This window comes from Salvelinus fontinalis, chromosome 26 (genome assembly GCF_029448725.1).
Source record: "Salvelinus fontinalis isolate EN_2023a chromosome 26, ASM2944872v1, whole genome shotgun sequence".
NCBI lineage: Eukaryota > Metazoa > Chordata > Actinopteri > Salmoniformes > Salmonidae > Salvelinus > Salvelinus fontinalis.
The window spans coordinates 18,566,970-18,585,423 of NC_074690.1; the positions used below are offsets into that span (position 1 = coordinate 18,566,970).

The 18,454-nt window shown below is 44.5% G+C and overlaps 2 protein-coding genes and 2 non-coding genes across 4 annotated transcripts; 3 read left to right on the forward strand and 1 right to left on the reverse strand.

The window, feature by feature from the left end:
* Positions 1 to 201: 201 nt before the first annotated feature.
* On the forward strand, positions 202 to 4,212 carry LOC129823820 (60S ribosomal protein L5-like). Its single transcript, XM_055882837.1, has 8 exons — positions 202 to 296; positions 813 to 882; positions 1,208 to 1,323; positions 1,429 to 1,563; positions 2,258 to 2,460; positions 3,164 to 3,341; positions 3,678 to 3,766; positions 4,041 to 4,212. Exons 1-8 carry the CDS (start codon positions 294 to 296, stop codon positions 4,141 to 4,143), a joined length of 897 nt encoding a protein of 298 aa, XP_055738812.1. The 5' UTR covers positions 202 to 293; the 3' UTR covers positions 4,144 to 4,212.
* On the forward strand, positions 1,022 to 1,121 carry LOC129824616 (small nucleolar RNA SNORD21). Its single transcript, XR_008754770.1, has one exon. It is a non-coding gene; the product is annotated as a small nucleolar RNA SNORD21 (small nucleolar RNA).
* On the forward strand, positions 2,845 to 2,968 carry LOC129824623 (small nucleolar RNA SNORA26). The gene has a single exon (XR_008754776.1). It is a non-coding gene; the product is annotated as a small nucleolar RNA SNORA26 (small nucleolar RNA).
* Positions 4,213 to 4,330: 118 nt separating the features above from the next.
* On the reverse strand, positions 4,331 to 17,464 carry LOC129823819 (divergent protein kinase domain 1A-like). Its single transcript, XM_055882836.1, has 6 exons — positions 17,338 to 17,464; positions 17,143 to 17,226; positions 10,474 to 10,608; positions 9,186 to 9,293; positions 6,954 to 7,130; positions 4,331 to 6,740 (listed from the first exon to the last, which is right to left on the reverse strand). Exons 2-6 carry the CDS (start codon positions 17,194 to 17,196, stop codon positions 5,928 to 5,930), a joined length of 1,287 nt encoding a protein of 428 aa, XP_055738811.1. The 5' UTR covers positions 17,197 to 17,226; positions 17,338 to 17,464; the 3' UTR covers positions 4,331 to 5,927.
* Between the last annotated feature and the right edge of the window lie 990 nt (positions 17,465 to 18,454).

The window sequence follows — 18,454 nt, forward strand, 5'->3', positions numbered from 1 at the left end:
GCAAAAGCGTAAATATTTTTGCAACTTTGCTTGCATCCTTGCACAGATAGGAGACACATCAGAGACTAATATTGTAGCCTCTGCCCAGGCATTCACCTGAAGCCGAGGCTAGCGATCTGAGATACATTTTATTTGATATTTTTTGTTAATATTCATACAATTTCTCTTCCAATCCACTAGGTGGCGTGCATTACAGTTTCTATTTACAAGAACACACATCCTGTCTGCAACGTCAGCATATTTTACCAGCTCTGGAAAAGGCTGTCAACTGAGAAGTTGGAAAAACTGCAAAAATGGTAAATATATTGTCGTCATATACTGTCAACATTAAACATTTAATGCTATTACTTGTCTTGTGCATTTCTATGTCTGATGTTCGTTTCTTTTGAAATGGATGACGTTGGATTTGTGATATAAACTTTCACCGGTCAGCTGAATGCTAGGTTCCAGCGTGGTGATATGGCGCTCAAAGGCCTTTGACATTTCTTAGTTATTCCTATTAATAAATAATGTCATGCCAATTGCATAACGTGTTTGTTGTTAATATATCGGCCTGCTTATCTTCCATGCGAATGAAACTGGTCATTGTGTGAAGAAGTTGTCAGTCGATATTCTTATTTGAAAGTCCTAACGTTACCTAGCAAGTTAGGTTTGCAAATTGGCCACCAGTCTGAAGAAAAGTGTTTCAACCGGCCAAGCTAGCTGTGCCATGGAGAACTTACACTGCAGTAATATGTATTGCACGTTAGGTGAGTGACACCCATGTCACCAGAAATATGCAATGGCAGATGTCTCACTTCTCTCCTCCACAGGGCTTCGTGAAAGTAGTGAAAAGTAAGGCGTACTTCAAGAGATACCAGGTGAAATTCAGGAGAAGGCGAGGTGAATAATCATACAATTTTCTTTATGTAATGCACATTTACGAGCCACGGACTCAATAGATTGTAGAACAGTGTGTTAATTGGCTTATTTTAATGGTGAATACTAACCAGTTTTCAACTTGTGCGTTAAATTCGTTGCTTCTTAATGATGATACCAAGATCTCTGAGCAATATGTAGTTGGTCCTTCATTTGCGACGGCTGATGTTTTTTTGTTCTTTCAAGACGGGGCTGAGAGAAGCAAGATAGTCTTGTAATTGTCATTGTCCTATTGGCTAATGCTGGCATACTAACCAGTTGTGTGTTTGGTGTGATTTGTCTTTGACAGAGGGTAAGACTGACTACTTTGCCCGTAAGCGCCTGGTCATCCAAGACAAGAACAAGTACAACACACCCAAATACAGGATGATTGTGAGATTCTCCAACAGAGATATCTGTTGCCAGGTGATTGCTGGAGGGCTGATGTGTGCAGCCTTGGTGTGATTTCAACAACTATTTAGATTTGTAAATACACATCCTGGCCCTCACCACTTTTATCAATTGCTTCAGATTGCCTACGCCAAGATCGAGGGAGACCAGATTGTCGCTGCTGCCTACTCCCATGAGCTGCTCAAGTATGGCATCACCGTGGGACTGACAAATTACGCTGCAGCCTACTGCACGGGCCTTCTGCTGGCTCGCAGGGTAAGGGTCACACACACACCCCCTATGACATGCTTACACACATACTATATGCATACACATACTGAAGTCTCAAACAGAGAAGAATGCATAGCTACATGTCATTGTGCAATCCCATAGAGATGGCCACATGTGTGCACTCGTGCTAAGATTTCCTGCTTTTTCTCATAGTTAATTTTTCTGTTTTCATGAGGTAGCTAGTTGAAGTCATTGTGATTCATCAGGCATGACTTTCCCTTGAGTGAAGTTGTATGTCAGGGTGTTGATGACACCTGTGTAGCCATTCATCTGCAGTTCTGCACTGGCAAATGATACTTTTTTTCAAATTATGGGAGAGGAATTGTTGCTGATGTTGGGTTTGAGGGCTTTTGACTAAAACCTTCCACCATAGCCAGAACCAGTATCATTGTGCTGACAAAGCAAGACAGACCCGGCCTTTGTGGACTTCCCTTTGTGTATAGATTTGATGCTAGCAAATGCTTATAATTTTGTCTAATACACTGAACTCTTTGATTTTTGGGGGGGGGGGTAAGCTGGTGTGGGGATATTCCTTAACTGAGTCTGATATCCAGCAGCACAATTAATGCAATGAATTTTCAGTTTATCAAGATTCTATTCATTAGATATGAATTGTCAACAGGAGTTGCTGCTAAATCTTAGACTGCATTTCTCTAATGAAACATCTTTGTCTCCTCAGCTGCTGAACAAGTTCGGCCTGGACCAGGTGTACGAGGGCCAGGTGGAGGTGACGGGAGACGAGTTCAACGTGGAGAGTATAGATGGCCAGCCGGGGGCCTTCACATGTTTCCTAGACGCCGGGCTCGCCAGGACGTCCACAGGAAACAAGGTGTTCGGAGCGCTAAAGGGCGCCGTCGACGGTGGGCTCTCAATTCCTCACAGGTTAGTTTGAGATTTTGGCAATTAAGTTCTTTATCTACCCCACCAGAGTCAGATGAACTCGTGGATATCATTTTTGTCTCTTCGTCCAGTACGAAGGAAGTTTTTTAACTAGCGTTAGCGCAATGACAACGTCTATGCGAACAGCTGTTCCTGAGCCCACCAAAGTCTATGCGAACAGTCTATGCGAATCATGATCATTGTGCTAACACTGGTTAACATTAGTCTGGGTAACTAACTCTTAACTCCCTTGATACTGGATGCAGAGACATCAAAATTGTATCATGAGTTCATTGGACTCTGGGGGGAGTAGATTAATGACTTCATGATCAAAATCACTAACTATCCCTTTAAGTGCAGCTTAAAGCTGAATATGTATCCCCTTTTTTGCCCATCTAGGACTTGAAGTGTCCTATATGATCAACACAGAGGGGTAGAGGATGATAGTTCTCTCATAAACCTGTAGTGAAGGCTGAACACCTCACTGCGGATCCTGTCGGGAGATACAATGTGTCCATGTCTCTTCGCCATGGATTTGTTTGTATAATGAATGGCCAAGACCAGACCATCGGCCCTGTAATAAGACATGGCCTTTGTCATTATACAATGTGATTCTGGAAAAACTTGTTTTATTTGACTATTCAAAGTCACTAAATCAACCCAAGTAATCCAGTGTTGTACCACATCACCATCTTCTTCTCCTCAGCACAAAACGATTCCCTGGCTATGACATGGAGAGCAAAGAGTTCAACACAGAGATGCATCGCAAACACATCATGGGCATGAACGTGTCGGACTACATGAGCTACCTGATGGAAGAGGATGAAGACGCCTACAAGAAACAGTTCTCGCGCTTCATAAAGAACGGAGTCACGCCAGACACAGTAAGTCCTTTTGCACATCCCACTGAATTAGATATTAGAAATGTAATGCTGCCAGACTGATGGTAGTTACTCCTGGTGTGTGAGGGTATTAGTTGGTTTGGCAACTCCTTTCTCAGTTTGCTGTGTAAATTCGCTGCTTCTTAATGATGATTCCAAGATCTCTGAGCAATATGTAGTTGGTCCTTCAATTGCGACGGCTGATGTTTTTTTGTTCTTTCAAGACGGGGCTGAGAGAAGCAAGAATAATTACCAGTGCTGAAAGGCTATTTGTTTGTTCTGTGACTCTCGTCCCAAAACCGCTACCCTACCTCTGTCTAAACAATGTCATTCTTTCAGGTAGAGGAGATGTACAAGAAAGCACACGCCGCGATCAGAGAGAACCCAGTCCACGAAAAGAAACCCAAAAAAGACGTCAAAAAGAAGAGGTGGGTTTGTCACCGTTGCTGGATTTCCGCTTGGGAACACTTTCAAATTGTTCTTTGGAGTAGTGCTTCTTTATGATGATAAGAAGTACGCTGAGCAAAATGTAGTTGGTCCTTCATTTGCAACAGCTGATGTCCATTGTCCTTTCAAGACGGGGCTGAGAGAAGCAACCTGTATACTGTATATCCACTTGTAGTATTAAAAACATTGAGCGGTCTGCCATTTAATGTTGTTTACTGTGCTGATGGTTAATGGGGGCATTGTTTTCTGTCGCAGGTGGAACCGTGCCAAACTTTCGCTGGCACAGAGAAAGGACCGCGTCGCCCAGAAAAAGGCCAGCTTTCTACGAGCACAGGAAGCCGAGGCAGCGGACGGTTAGAGGGACGGGGATCACTGCCCGTTCCAAAGACACCACTGCACATTGCCTCAATAAATTTATTGCAAATGACTTCATCACTTTGCTCTCTATGGAAATTCTGCCAGTGTGGCGTGTGTTAGACATTTTGGGGAAATTCTGGTGTGATTGAATGATAGACTTGATTGAAAACATTTAACATACTAGGAACTCTTTAAAACAATTTATTTTTTTAGTATTGGGTATTACATTTCCTCAGACTGTCACTGCATACTACAGTCAGGACAATCCACAACTCAGCTGACAAAGAAATTAAGATGAGACCACAGTGAGTGGTATGTGGATTTATTGTGCAAAATCATGCTGTTTCAAATTTCAAGGAAAACATACATTGATCCCTCAAAATCAGCTGTGTGCTTCAGCTCCTTCAGAAACCAGACCGGGTTTCCTGTTTAAAAGTTGCGCTTGAAAGATTGTAGAAACAGGAAGCTGAATAAAGCGAGCAGTTCATGTACAGTACCTCCTTCACAAGTGGTTGACTAATTCCAAGTTTTATAGTTTCCAGCATGATCTCATGATACGCTACACGGTTAGTGGTAAACTACAAGTGAAAATGTACATGGTGTGGTCTAGGGCACTGCATCGCAGTGCTAGCTGCGCAACCAGAGTCTCTGGGTTCGCGCCCAGGCTCTGTCGCAGCCGGCCGCGACCGGGAGGTCCGTGGGGCGACGCACAATGGTCTAGCGTCGTCCGGGTTAGGGAGGGTTTGGCAGGTAGGGTTATCCTTGTCTCATCGCTCTCCAGCGACTCCTGTGGCGGACCGGGCGCAGTGCGCGCTAACCAAGGGGGCCAGGTGCACGGTGTTTCCTCCGACACATTGGTGCGGCTGGCTTCCGGGTTGGAGGCGCGCTGTGTTAAGAAGCAGTGCGGCTTGGTTGGGTTGTGCTTCGGAGGACGCGTGGCTTTCGACCTTCGTCTCTCCCGAGCCCGTACGGGAGTTGTAGTGATGAGACAATAGTAGTAATAGTAATTACTAGCGATTGGATACCACGAAAAATTGGGGAGAAGAGGGGATAAAAAAAAATGTACATGGTACACAAACCAAGAATAATGGCTCGTCATAGGCCGATTCGGGAATTGAATTCAGGTCAACAGCTGGGTACATTCTAATGTCTCCTGAAGTGTACACTATCCACTATTTCCCATAAATCTAAAAGCATTGGATTGGTTGAGGTATGGACTACAGGAAGTTTCCACCATATTGGTTATACCAGTCATTTCCTTTCAAATCAGAAGGGAGCAAGTGCACACTGGAAAGGAGAGAATTGGAACAATACCTTAGACCTCTATAATACTGTTTCTTCGGATAGATTCCTTGGTCACATTGAAGAAACTGAAATGTGCAAGTGTACTTCCAACGTGTAGTTCATAACTTACCAAATGTTCCATCTGTTTTTTTCTGAGGGGAAAACAAGACTCCATGAGCCCTGTCATAAACAGCAGATCTACAGTTATTTTCCAGCATCCTGAACAGGAATTATTATTATTCTTCCAATGAGTCAGCAAAACATAAATAAAACAATGTAGTACGTCTTGAATGAATGATCCACCCAAAGTGGTTGTTTTTGTGTTTCACTCATTTTGAATGTTATATTGTATTTCTGCCTGCTTGAACAGCAATAGCTCAGACACGTGAAATGACCCCTGGAATCGATAGAACATCACTCAGATGCACAAAAACGATAACATTCAAAATGGGTGAATCTTTCCTTTTAAGTATTTGAGGACTCGGTTGTGTTGTCCCCTCATCACGAGTCTTTAGTATGGGATATCTGTCTCCACAGCAGGGCCTTGAGGTTGTTCAGAATCAGGGAGTGCTCCATGTCCATCTGTCCCGCCGAGCCTCTGAGGGCCATGCAGGCGTACAGCTGCCTCTCTAACCCCTCCCTCAGCTCTGACGGCGCCCCTCTCAGAAGGTAGTCCCTCAGCACCCTGCATGCCTTGGCCAGGTTGGGCTGGGTCACCTCCTCCCTGCATCGTCTCTGAGCCATGTCGCACGATGTCCGGCAGTCCGGCCCCAGCACACAGTCGTCGTCCTTCTCGCAGTGCAGCGCACGCATGGTTCGCCGGAACGCGTCCTCAGAGACGATGGCCCTGGGGTCGGTGAGGCGGAGGTCGTGACGGTCCGTGTAGCCGAAATGGTCGGCGCTCAGGTCGCACATGAGGAAGCTGCCGTAGTTGCCGTGGAAGATGTCCTCCACCAGCTCCAGGAGACCCATGGAGATCTTGGCTTTGCGGGGCCAAGAGGGCGTGAACCACTGGTCCATGCTGCGTCGGGCCTCACTGGGTACCCAGGCCTCAAGGGACCAGGGGAGGCTGAGACCGTACAGGGGGCCGTAGGGGACCCTCTCGGTCACGTACAGGTCCCCACAGAAGCCCAGCAGCCGAGGGGTGTGGCCCCGGTCCTGGAGGAGCAGGCCCAGCAGCACCTCATCCAACTGGAGAAGAGCCCAGGCTGAACGGGCCTCAGGGAGGGAGACGTGCCCGTCCTTGTTGCCGTCGGCGACGGTGAGGATCTTGGTCACCAGGCTGGCCAGGTTGGCCTGCTCGCCCAGCTTTGACTGGAGACGGAAGGAGTTAGGGAAGGGGAGGTAAGAAGAAAAGAGAAAGAAGTTAAGGTGATGTTTCATGCTCAATCTGGAGATTTTGGTAAAACTGATGGTGAAACAACAAAATCACTTTCAACAAAAGACAAATGATAGTTGTAATGCTATGCTGATGTTGCCATTGTGACACAGCATATGCTAAAGTCAAAGCAGCAGGAGTTCCAGAACCTTGAAGTGATTGAAGACCATCTCTCTGAACTTCTTCACAGACGTGCCACGGGTGGGTTTGTCGAAGACTGCAGCCTTCCTCCGGGGATCCGGCTCTTCTCCCAGCTCATAGTGCAGCACCTCCCCCACCCGGCAGCGGATCACCCCGTCCACATCACCCCAACCACCTGTATAAACCTGAGGGCCCAGGCAAGGGGAATGAGAAGGACAACCAGACCCAAGTTAGTGGAATTACATTATTATACACCTACAGTCGATAAGGACCAATGGTTCTGACTTATTCTTCTGGACTGACTGCGTGGGAAATACTATAGTGAACTTCTACTGAAGACACCACACCCTTCAATAAAACTATTGGCTACATACTGGAACTTGCCGAAGTGCCTTCTTGGGTCGACATTAGGGCTGTAGGTCCCGGTTGTAGTAGGTTGTCCCAAGATGCACTGATCTAAAGTTGGTTTTACAAAACCTGGATCTGTACTTAAAACAAACCAAGACTACTTGAACAGTACAGGGCTCTACAGTGCTACCAACAGCTTGTACAGGGCTCAATTTTTTAAAAACTTTTATTTAATTTGGCAAGTCAGTTAAGAACAAATTCTTATTTATAATGACGGCCTACCGGGGAACAGTGGGTTAATTGCCTTGTTCAGGGGCAGAATGACTGATTTTTATGACTGATTCGATCCAACTGGCCCAATGCTCTAACCACTAGGCTACCTGCCGCCTCTAAAGTGCATATCCACCTAAATATTTTGCTTTGTGACATGGAATTTTAATTTAGGAGCACCAGTGCGCATAGAAAAATGAAGGATTCTAGTTTTAATATCTCAGATATGTTTCATTGTGCTCACACATTTCTTTGTGTGCGCCTACATTTTTCAATAACCTGGTCAGCGTAGAGCCCTGCAGTACAGATGACGCAATCTCAATCCACACCGCCCTTTCTCACCTGGACAAAAGGAACACCTATGTGAGAATGCTGTTCATCGACTACAGCTCAGCGTTCAACACCATAGTGCCCACGAAGCTGATCACTTAGCTAAGGACTCTGGGACTAAACACCTCCCTCTGCAACTGGATCCTGGACTTCCTGACGGGCCCCCAGGTGGTAAGGGTAGGCAGACGTGTTGTTGCCACGCTGATCGTTAACACTGGGGCCCCTCAGGGGTGTGTACTTAGTCCTATCCTGTATTCCCTGTTCACCCACGACCGCATGGCCAAACACGACTCCAACACCATCATTATGTTTGCTGACAACACAACAGACGGCCTATAGGGAGGAGGTCAGAGAACTGGCAGTGTGGTGCCAGGATGACAACTTCTCCCTTTATGTGAGCAAGACTAAGGAGCTGATCATGGACTACAGGAAAAGGCGGGCCGAACAGCCCCCCGTTAGTGGGTCGAGAGTTAAGTTCCTTGGTGTCCACATCACTAACGAACTATCATGGTCCAAACATACCAAGACAGGTGTGAAGAGGGCACGACAAAGCCTTTTTCCCCTCAGGAGACTGAAAAGATTTGGCATGGGACCTCAGCTCCTCAAAAGGTTATACAGCTGCACCATCGAGAGCATCCTGACCGGTTGCATCACCGCCTGGTATGGCAACTGCTCAGCATCTGACTGTAAGGCGCTACAGAGGGTAGTGCGAACGGCCCAGTACATCACTGGGGCCAAGCTTCCTGCCATCTAGGACCTATATAATAGGCAGTGTCGGAGAAAAGCCCATAACATTTTCAGAGACTCCTGTCACCCAAGTCATAGACTGTTTTCTCTGCTTCTGCACGGCAAGCGGTACCGGAGGGCCAAGTCTAGGACCAAAAGGCTCCTCAACAGCTTCTATACCCAAGCCATTAGACTGCTGAACAATTCATAAAAATTGCCACCGGGCAATTTACATTGACCCCCCCTCTTGTACACTGCTGCTACTCGCTGTTTGTTTGTTACCTATGCATATTCACTTCGCCCCCACCTACATGTACAGATTACTAGCCTGTACCCCTGCACACCGACTCATACCAGTGCCCCCTGTATATAGCCTCGTTATTCTTATTGTGTTACTTTTTTTTATTACTTTTTATTTTAGTCTACTTGGTAAATATTTTCTTCTTCTTGAACTGTACTGTTGGTTAAGGGATTGTAAGTAAGCATTTCATGGTAAAGTCTACAGTTTGATTTGATTTACAGTAACCCCTGCAGCTCAAAGGTAGGGGCATGGTCTGTTACCTCACCTGGTGGTTGGGGCTGGTAGAGAGACATCTTCCCAGGTAGAGGGTGTCTTTGTCACACAGACTGCTGCAGGCCGAGCCGTCAATGATGCCCCTCCTGTATTTATCACACTGACAAGTGGAGGGTTAGTGTTAGTCTCTTCCTCTCCATTTATTTATTCAATATAACAATATGCTAGGTATTACAAAGTCAGAACCATAGCGCTTAAACCACTTGTGACAGATTTTAATCTTAGTGACCTCACTATTGTTTTATTTATATGGTCAGAACCAACAACACTTCACTCAAGATGAAAGTTAACTGCCACAGACTACCCAAAGACCTTTCACTAACTTCTTTCTCTGTTTGACGCTCGCATGTTACGAATTAAATCAGTCTCGTGGTAGCAGTTCTGGTAACAGCAAGGGTCCGAATGCCAAATAGCTTGTCCTTGAGCCTTTGTGTCTAAGCTTCATAAGCCTCAGTGCTCTAACCCTCAACGGTTGAATGAGATGGATGATGTTAAAATGGTGTAGGATAAAAATGGGTGATATTGTATGGGTGATGCTCTTTACAAGGGTTCCCCAACTGGCGGCCTGCGAGCCGAATTTGGCCCGCGTATAATTTGTATTTTTGGACATTTTTGGACATAAAAGACCATAAAAACACCAGCAAATCAGCTGCAAGTTATTTACATTTTGGAAATCTGTCCCAAAGTATTCCAATAAAATAGAAACATGTATACAAATGTAAGCAATCGTATACAAATGTAAGCAAGGTTTGAAATGCTGTTTTAGTTCAACATTATGGGCTTCTTGAGGTCAATTTGCTCTGGCCCCCTGACCATCCACTCAAGAAAACATAATCGTCCTGCCACTGAATCTAGTTAATGATTCCTGCTCTACACTACAGCAGTGCTACTACAACTACTAAAAATCTAATCAAATTTGATTAGTCACATACACATATTTAGCAGATGTTATTGCGTGTGTAGCGAAATGCTTGTGTTCCTAGCTCCAACAGTACAGTAGCATCTAACAATTCACAACAATACACACAAATCTAAAAGTAAAAGAATGGAATTAAGAAACTGACACGTTACAGTATCACAGTAGAACTGGGTCGTGACCTGGCTGGTCCAGCAGTTAGTATCGCCGATCGGCCACCCCAATATTATGTAGTCATTCCAATCTGTCCCATAGCCTGTTTGACACACTCCTCCTGTTATTCCTGTTCCCCTGTCTATCAATAAAAGCATAACAATATGAAAGTTGGTCATGAATATGATATGTCAGATGTGTCTGTACTCACTATGGCGTTCTTGCACTCATGTCCTCGGCAGAGCTCGGTGTAGTTAGAATACTGGACGTAGATCACCCAGCCTCCCACGAACACTGTCAGCCAGGTGAGGAACAGGTATTTCACCCGCACAAAGGAGATACGAGCCTGTAGGCGTCAAACAGAGAAAGACGGTTGGTTGGTTGCTTCATTCCCTTTAAATGCATGAGCATGCAGTTCTACCATGTCATGTTGTGAAATTATACAGTGTGTCGAGCACCTACCCTACATAGTAAACATCACACCATATGATATAACTAATTATATATTAAGTTCAGTTGGTTGATGTTATTTGATTGTCAATACATCAGAAATAATGGATTTTTCACTAATTTCATGATCTGGTTAAGTTGAGCTATTCTGTTTTGATTTATAACAGTGATTCCCAACCAGGGGTACTAGGACTCCAGGGTCCTTGGCCTATCCACAGGGGTACTTGGCCTATCCACAGGGGCCCTTGGCCTATCCACAGGGGTACTTGGCCTATCCACAGGGGCACTTGGCCTATCCACAGGGGTACTTGGCCTATCCACAGGGGCACTTGGCCTATCCACAGGGGCACTTGGCCTATCCACAGGGGTACTTGGCCTATCCACAGGGGGTAGTTGAGAAGACTCATGAGACCTAATGGGAAAAATACACAAGGGGGTACTTTCAGGGTACTCCGGGCAGAGCACAATTCAGTTGGTGGAACAGTAAGTGGAAAAGGTTGGGAACCACTGACTTTAAATATGACACACACAACCTACAGTACAAAAAAATGGAGTGAGAACATAAAGAACATGCCCCATTTAGCCATGAGATGGAAAAATGAGGCTAGCCTGGTCAATGGCAGTATACTAATTAACACTTCCTAATCAACACCGTCATGTGACCAAAAACTGACAGCCCAGCAGTATTTTTATTACATTTTTTAACCTTTTATTTAACTGGGCAAGTCAGTTAAAAACAAATTCTTATTTACAATGACGGCCTAGGAACAGTGGGTTAACTGCCTTGTTTTCAAGGTTTTACTGTTAACCTATAAAGCGTTACATGGGCTTGCTCCTACCTATCTTTCCGAATTGGTCCTGCCGTACATACCTACACGTGCGCTACGGTCACAAGACGCAGGCCTCCTAATTGTCCCTAGAATTTCTAAGCAAACAGCTGGAGACAGGGCTTTCTCCTATAGATCTCCATTTTTATGGAATAGTCTGCCTACCCATGTGAGAGACACAGATTCGGTCTGAACCTTCAAGTCTTTACTGAAGACTTATCTCTTCAGTAGGTCATATGATTGAGTGTAGTCTGGCCCAGGAGTGTGAAGGTGAACGGAAAGGCTCTGAAGCAACGAACCGCCCTTGCTGTCTCTGCCTGGCCGGCTCCCCTCTCTCCACTGGGATTCTCTGCCTCTAACCCTATTTCAGGGGCTGAGTCACTGGCTTACTGGTGCTCTTTCATGCCGTCCCTAGGAGGGGTGCGTCACTTGAGTGGGTTGAGTTACTGACGTGATCCTCCTGTCTGGGTTGGCGAATCCCCTTGGTTTGTGCTGTGGTGGAGATCGTTGTGGGCTATACTCGGCCTTGTCTCAGGATGGTAAGTTGGTGGTTGAAGATATCCCTCTAGTGGTGTGGGGGCTGTGCTTTGGCAAAGTGGGTGGGGTTATATCCTTCCTGTTTGGCCCTGTCCGGGGGTATCATCGGATGGGGCCACAGTGTCTCCTGACCCCTCCTGTCTCAGCCTCCAGTATTTATGCTGCAGTTGTTTATGTGTCGGGGGGGGCTAGGGTCAGTTGGTTATATCTGGAGTACTTCTCCTGTCTTATCCGGTGTCCTGTGTGAATTTAAGTATGCTCTCTCTAATTCTCTCCTTATTTCTCTCTCTCTGAGGACCTGAGCCCTAGGACCATGCGTCAGGACTACCGGGCATGATGACTCCTTGCTGTCCCCAGTCCACCTGGCCTTGCTGCTGTTCCAGTTTCAACTGTTCTGCCCGCGGCTATGGAACCCTGACCTGTCCACCGGACGTGCTACCTGTCCCAGACCTGCTGTTTTCAACACTCTAGAGACCGCAGGAGCGGTAGAGATACTCTTAATGATCGGCTATGAAAAGCCAACTGACATTTACTCCTGATTATTATTATTTGACCATGCTGGTCATTTATGAACATTTGAACATCTTGGCCATGTTCTGTTATAATCTCCACCCGGCACAGCCAGAAGTGGACTGGCCACCCCTCATAGCCTGGTTCCTCTCTAGGTTTTGGCCTTTCTAGGGAGTTTTTCCTAGCCGCCGTGCTTCTACACCGGCATTGCTTGCTGATTGGGGTTTTAGGCTGGGTTTCTGTACAGCACTTCGAGATATTAGCTGATGTACGAAGGGCTATATAAAATAAACTTGATTTGATTTGTTCAGGGACAGAATGACAGATTTTTACCTTGTCAGCTCGGGGATTTGATCTAGAAACCTTTCGGTTACTGGTCCAACGCTCTAACCACTAGGCTACCTGCCGTATTGTAGTTTCCACAGTGATGGTGGGGTCACATATTCTAGCTATTGATCTCATAACCACAGTGGCCCAGCAATGTCCCTTTGAGACTAAACAACAGAGTTCGGGGGTTAAGTGTTGGATTGGTCCTAATGTAATAGAAGACTCGAGACATAGTTGTAAACCAATTGAGTTATCACTTCAGCTGTGGCATGTATCACATGACAGGTTAACAGGCTGTATGCAGACATAGGCTATGTTCCAATGTCCATACTAGCATACTAATGTTGCATACCCAATCAGGAATTGACGTTAAGGGCTGCCCTATTGCCATGACAATACATTGCTTCACACTAAGTGGTATGCTAGTGTGTGGATTTTGGAATCAGAGCATGTCTGAAAGGCAACTGCGACCAATAAGATCCTTATGAGGCGACAGGGACCAATCGCCTTCGACTTTCTCTGACTTGGTATTTCTAAATCAGGACTATGACCAGGGCTGGAGCTTAAAGAGGTGTTGTTTTGGGATGAGAAGAATAAGCCTGAACAGTGACAGAGTTATGGCTTAAAGGGGTGTGAGAGAGTGAGTGAGAGTCCTGAGTTGTGTTCACCAGACACGAAATGGAAGAAAGCTGTCTGACCTCTGAAACGGTGTGAAATGGAACTTGTATGAGAAACGCTCGTTCCCATTTTGTTTTTCCACTGTATGCCCCAATGAACCTGACCCACATCTTTCAGTGTTGTCCTCACAGAAAGGCGGTAACAGATAGGGATCAGATATTCCCCTCCCAAAAGCCTCGCTAGACTATCTGATCTGACCTCTGTAGTGTGTGTGTGTGGGCTAACACACATTTTAAAGATACAGGGCTCTGGCAGTCACTTAGGTACGAGGCTCCATGATGAGTCTGTGTTTGAAGACTCGAGACATCGGCCTAGTTGTAAAATCAATTGAGTTACAACCAATAGGCTAAAGCAGTGCTTGACTTGGACTGAAATAGGTGCCGGTACTGTTTATATTCATGTGAAGTAACTCCTCAATACATTTGAGCTGATATTCTATAGGAGGTGCAGGAACTCAAGCAGAAGAACATTTGAGGTGCCGATACTCAGTTCCGGTGAACTCCTGCCCAAGTTAAGCCCTGTGCTAAAGGCTATGTAACAGGTCTCATATCATCTGCCAAGATAACTTTTTTATTTTATTTAACCTTTAACTAGACAAGTCAGTTAAGAACAAATTCTTAATTTACAATGACGGCCTACCAAATGGCAAAAGGCCTCCTGCGGGGACGGAGGCTGGGATTAAAAATATAAATAAATGTAATAAAAATATAGGACAGAATGTGACTGGCAGAACATGTGTTGTATGTGGAGGATGAGAGCTGCAGTAGATACCTCAGATAGGGGTGCCTGTAGGCAGACAGAGGATGTCTGAAAAGTCATTGTGTGAGTTTCAGAGTAACTACTTCTACCTGTGCTTGTGTTTCGATGAGGAGCTGTGTGTGCGTGTTGATCGATGTGTTTGGTTTGCATGCAGTAATAATACTCCAGTCTCACAAGTTGAAACAGGTAAGATCAAAATTGCACATCTACTAGCTTCCGTCTGATAAGTAAAACGGTCAATGAGGTGCCAAAATGCTAATTGTGTTCGTGTTATGCAACAATAATGCATATAATAATAGGTTTAAATACTTCTCGCCGCTGGGTTGCACTTTGACTCATAGACAGTTAGCGGCTCTGTCATGTGTGAGTAACATTTGTCCTACAACCCATTGCTCTTTGCTTCTAAGGGTCTACAGTATGCCATTTTCACATTCCCTGACACTATTATGCAATAAAGGCTGTCGCGATATCCTGCATTCCCCTACTCCAGGCCACGGCTAGCTCTACAGTAAAAGCATCACTGCATAAGCCAGGCCTGCCACTTAAGTCACCACAGGTCACATCCACTAACGCATGTTTAATAATACAGTAACAGTAAAAATAGTAATATCACCTTTTACTGTTTCAAACACCTCCTTTGCCAAGGGTTAGTCTGTGCAGCTTGCACATAGCACAGACTGTTTTTACACTGAAGGAAATAATAGCACTTGCCATTGGCCTTGCTCACTCCCACACTGCTCCTTGCTATCTATTTCTCTGTTGCTCTCTCTCATAACTGCTTCTTAAGGGCAACTTATCTACTGAGTAAATACAGTATTTCCTTGCTGTGTTAGTGTGTTGTCAATAAACTTTTTTATAAGCTTGCATTGCTCAAAATAACTAGCCAGATGCTGGCAAGTAGTGTTAACCTCAGGAAAAGATGGGGGGGGGCTCAGGAATTCACACAGGGTGAAACATCATTTGATGTAGCTGAGAACTCATAGGTTGTTAGATGTCACAAAGACCCTATGCCAGACAGTATTTCACTTCGCAATCAAATAGTACTGTGCCTATGGCAGCCAAACCTTTTGCATTGTGAAGAACTTACACGGCCTGCCAAGAAATAGCGTTGTTGCTATGACAGTCTGGCAACACAGAAAGGGGTTTGGTGCCAGATAGGTGGTGGACTGAGTACTCTGTAAACCTCTCAACCCACTTGTATTAATAAGTAGTCAAGGATCCTTTTATATCTAAACTAGCAAAAACAAAAGCTATACTACATTTAAAGTGTCTGCAATCCTATGAAAGTACAGACAAAAGGTTGAAACAATGTATCTGCTCAACTATGGAAAGAAATATAAATAAATAAATGGATTTGCTGAGCCACGTTTACATTTCCGGTGTCTGGTCCGGTCAAGGCTGTTTGGATTTATGGTCGCCTCATGAATCACTGTAGCAGGCGTATTCTGTTGACCGTCCTGCCAAGAGGCCACATTCTACAGAGAGTAGTAATCTTGTTCTAACAGTGGTCTGTTCAGGAGGATGTAATGTTACAGAACGTTCAGATAGAAATGTGGTTTGTAGAACAGATATGATTATCTGACAGATCGAACAGTGTGTGCTCTACTCGTTCTGATTATATCTGCAATGTTCAGAACATTTCCCCTCACTGAATACAACACATGCTGTGTTTCAACAGATGGTGGAACAACTGTTAAGTATAGCTAAACATGGAAATATAATATTATAATGTGCTATTGAATGCACTCAACACACCCCTACAGCCAGTGGTCAGAAATGTATTCAGGGGCTTGAATAAGTTACATATTAGCTAAGTCTCCATGACATATTTAACAAAAGCAAAGCAAGCCTGTCAGACATTGAGAGCAATGTCAACATTACCACAGTGATGGATTGGGAACCATCGTGATAGGGCAGTGATGCAAAGCCTGAGTACACAAGCAACTCTATCACATCCAAGTGAGATAAACTTTTATACTATCCAACACAAAACAAACTAACAGACAGACTGAAACACACATACACACACTGTGTGGCCCCTCTTTCCCTCTTTCCACTAAGCGTTTTATGGTATAGTGGAATTGCAGGCCCCGAGTGCCCAAAACCCTTAGTTCAGCCATATTACTAAGCACAGCGGATTATTCTTGCTGTCGCACTGGATACACGTAAATCAAATATGCCGCTGGTGGCCTCAGGCAGGGACAAAGGTGACCCACATCCACCCCTTACTGTTGGACGTGACCTGTTATTACGCCATCACCAATTTGTAATGAAATATAAAACAATATTATGAAATAAGGATCGCAGGACTACATTGAGCCAATGAATTAGCCTACATTCAACAAGAGTATATAAAGATATATGCAATAAAGTGTAGCCTATAGCCATAGTCTAAAAAATCCTATTAAAGAGTCTGGCACAATTTATTTCTGCCAGTTCTTTGGGGTAGCCTATTTTTCCAAACCAAATTGACGCACTTCATGGCAGCATCAACAATTTCAGCATGCAAGAATATGCATTGCAGCAAAACAGTCTTTTCAATCTCTAAATGTCTAGCTCGTGGCTGTCCTCGCATACATGGCCTTACTGTATAGGCTACTATAAAACCAACATTTGATTCCCTTCAGCATTTTAAGAGGGAGCACTGTGTCCCGCGTGCGTAATATTACTCGACAAAAAGCACACCACAGCTGTCGATGACAGTGGCCACACGACGTCAATTCGCTTGTGGCGCGGTTGATTGTAGACTGAGCTCAATCAATATAAATTGTAAAACGGTGTAGAACTGTTACCTGGAAATATAACGATTTATTTATCCAGGCACGTGGAAACAGACGCCTCGCCATCACAAAAATAGATGATCTCCATACGCGGAGCTGCGAAAGAGAATCCAAATAAATGGAGAATGCATTTCAGTGCATTCCTATGCGTTCGAAGCAGATTCTATTAACACTGAATATATCCGTTGCAGAGTTATTCTTAGTTACCCTTTCGTGTAGTTACAGCCGAAGCCTGTCTCTGAACGCAGCGCTGCTGTCTTGTCCGTGCAGCTGCTGATCACCACCTCACAAGAAAGACCACAGAAAATAAAGGCGCTGGGACGATTTTTTGGCGACGCAAAAGCTTTGATTTCCTCTGTGCAAGCAATGCATAACCATCACATTTCCAATGAAAATTTCCCTATGAAATAATGAGAATTTATATGAAATCATTATACATTTATAGATTATAACTCTTCTCTCTCACTAATTCTGAATTTCATGAATGCTTGGGTTTGCCATAAAATGTAACTGTTACAGCAGCTCGCAGTCATAAAAAGCAACAAGGTTTCAGCCTTTCATTGTAACAAATATGTAAATGTTACACAATGTAACAATACACAATGTTACAGGACTACTAATAGTAACAGAGGTGAAGATGGTGTATGGTTCTCTAGCGCCGACAAGTGGACGGTTGATTAATTCATATATTTGATTGGAATTCAAATAATATTACAAATATGAATAACTATAGGCTAGTCTACTACAGCTATACATTTTCCAAAACTTCAGAAGTATCCCAGAATAGTAGGTTGCCATGTCCACTATGCACACTATAATTTAGTTGTGGGCTCACAAGCTGGATATGCAGTCTAGGTGGGACGAAACAATACGTGTAGATAATAATAATTGGACTGGTTCTGACAGTAAAACATATATATTTTTAAGTGGGTCGTGGGTGGAAAAGTGTCCTGCCTTAATTTTCAAATGTATCTAGTGGGTCAAAGATGATTGATATAGTGCCAAGATACATGTCTCTCCGCCTTTACAATGGGAGTCGTTGTCCACAAAGCGGCATTGCTGGCTGTCTCTCTCCCGCCTTATCATTTCTTTGGATTGGTGGATACATCTCATTATTGTTGTCCTTTTTTAAATATTCGATGAGGGTTGTTGACATCAACTGCCTGTATTCAGTGGAGAGAGACGCTATACTACTAGCCTAATTTAATGAACATGCATAGTCATCTCGAGACATCTCCGATATAAAGTGTTTTTTCTTTAAGTTTCCGGGATGTCACCTTCCCTACTTATATCAGCATTATGAAACTTCTATTGGATCAAATAA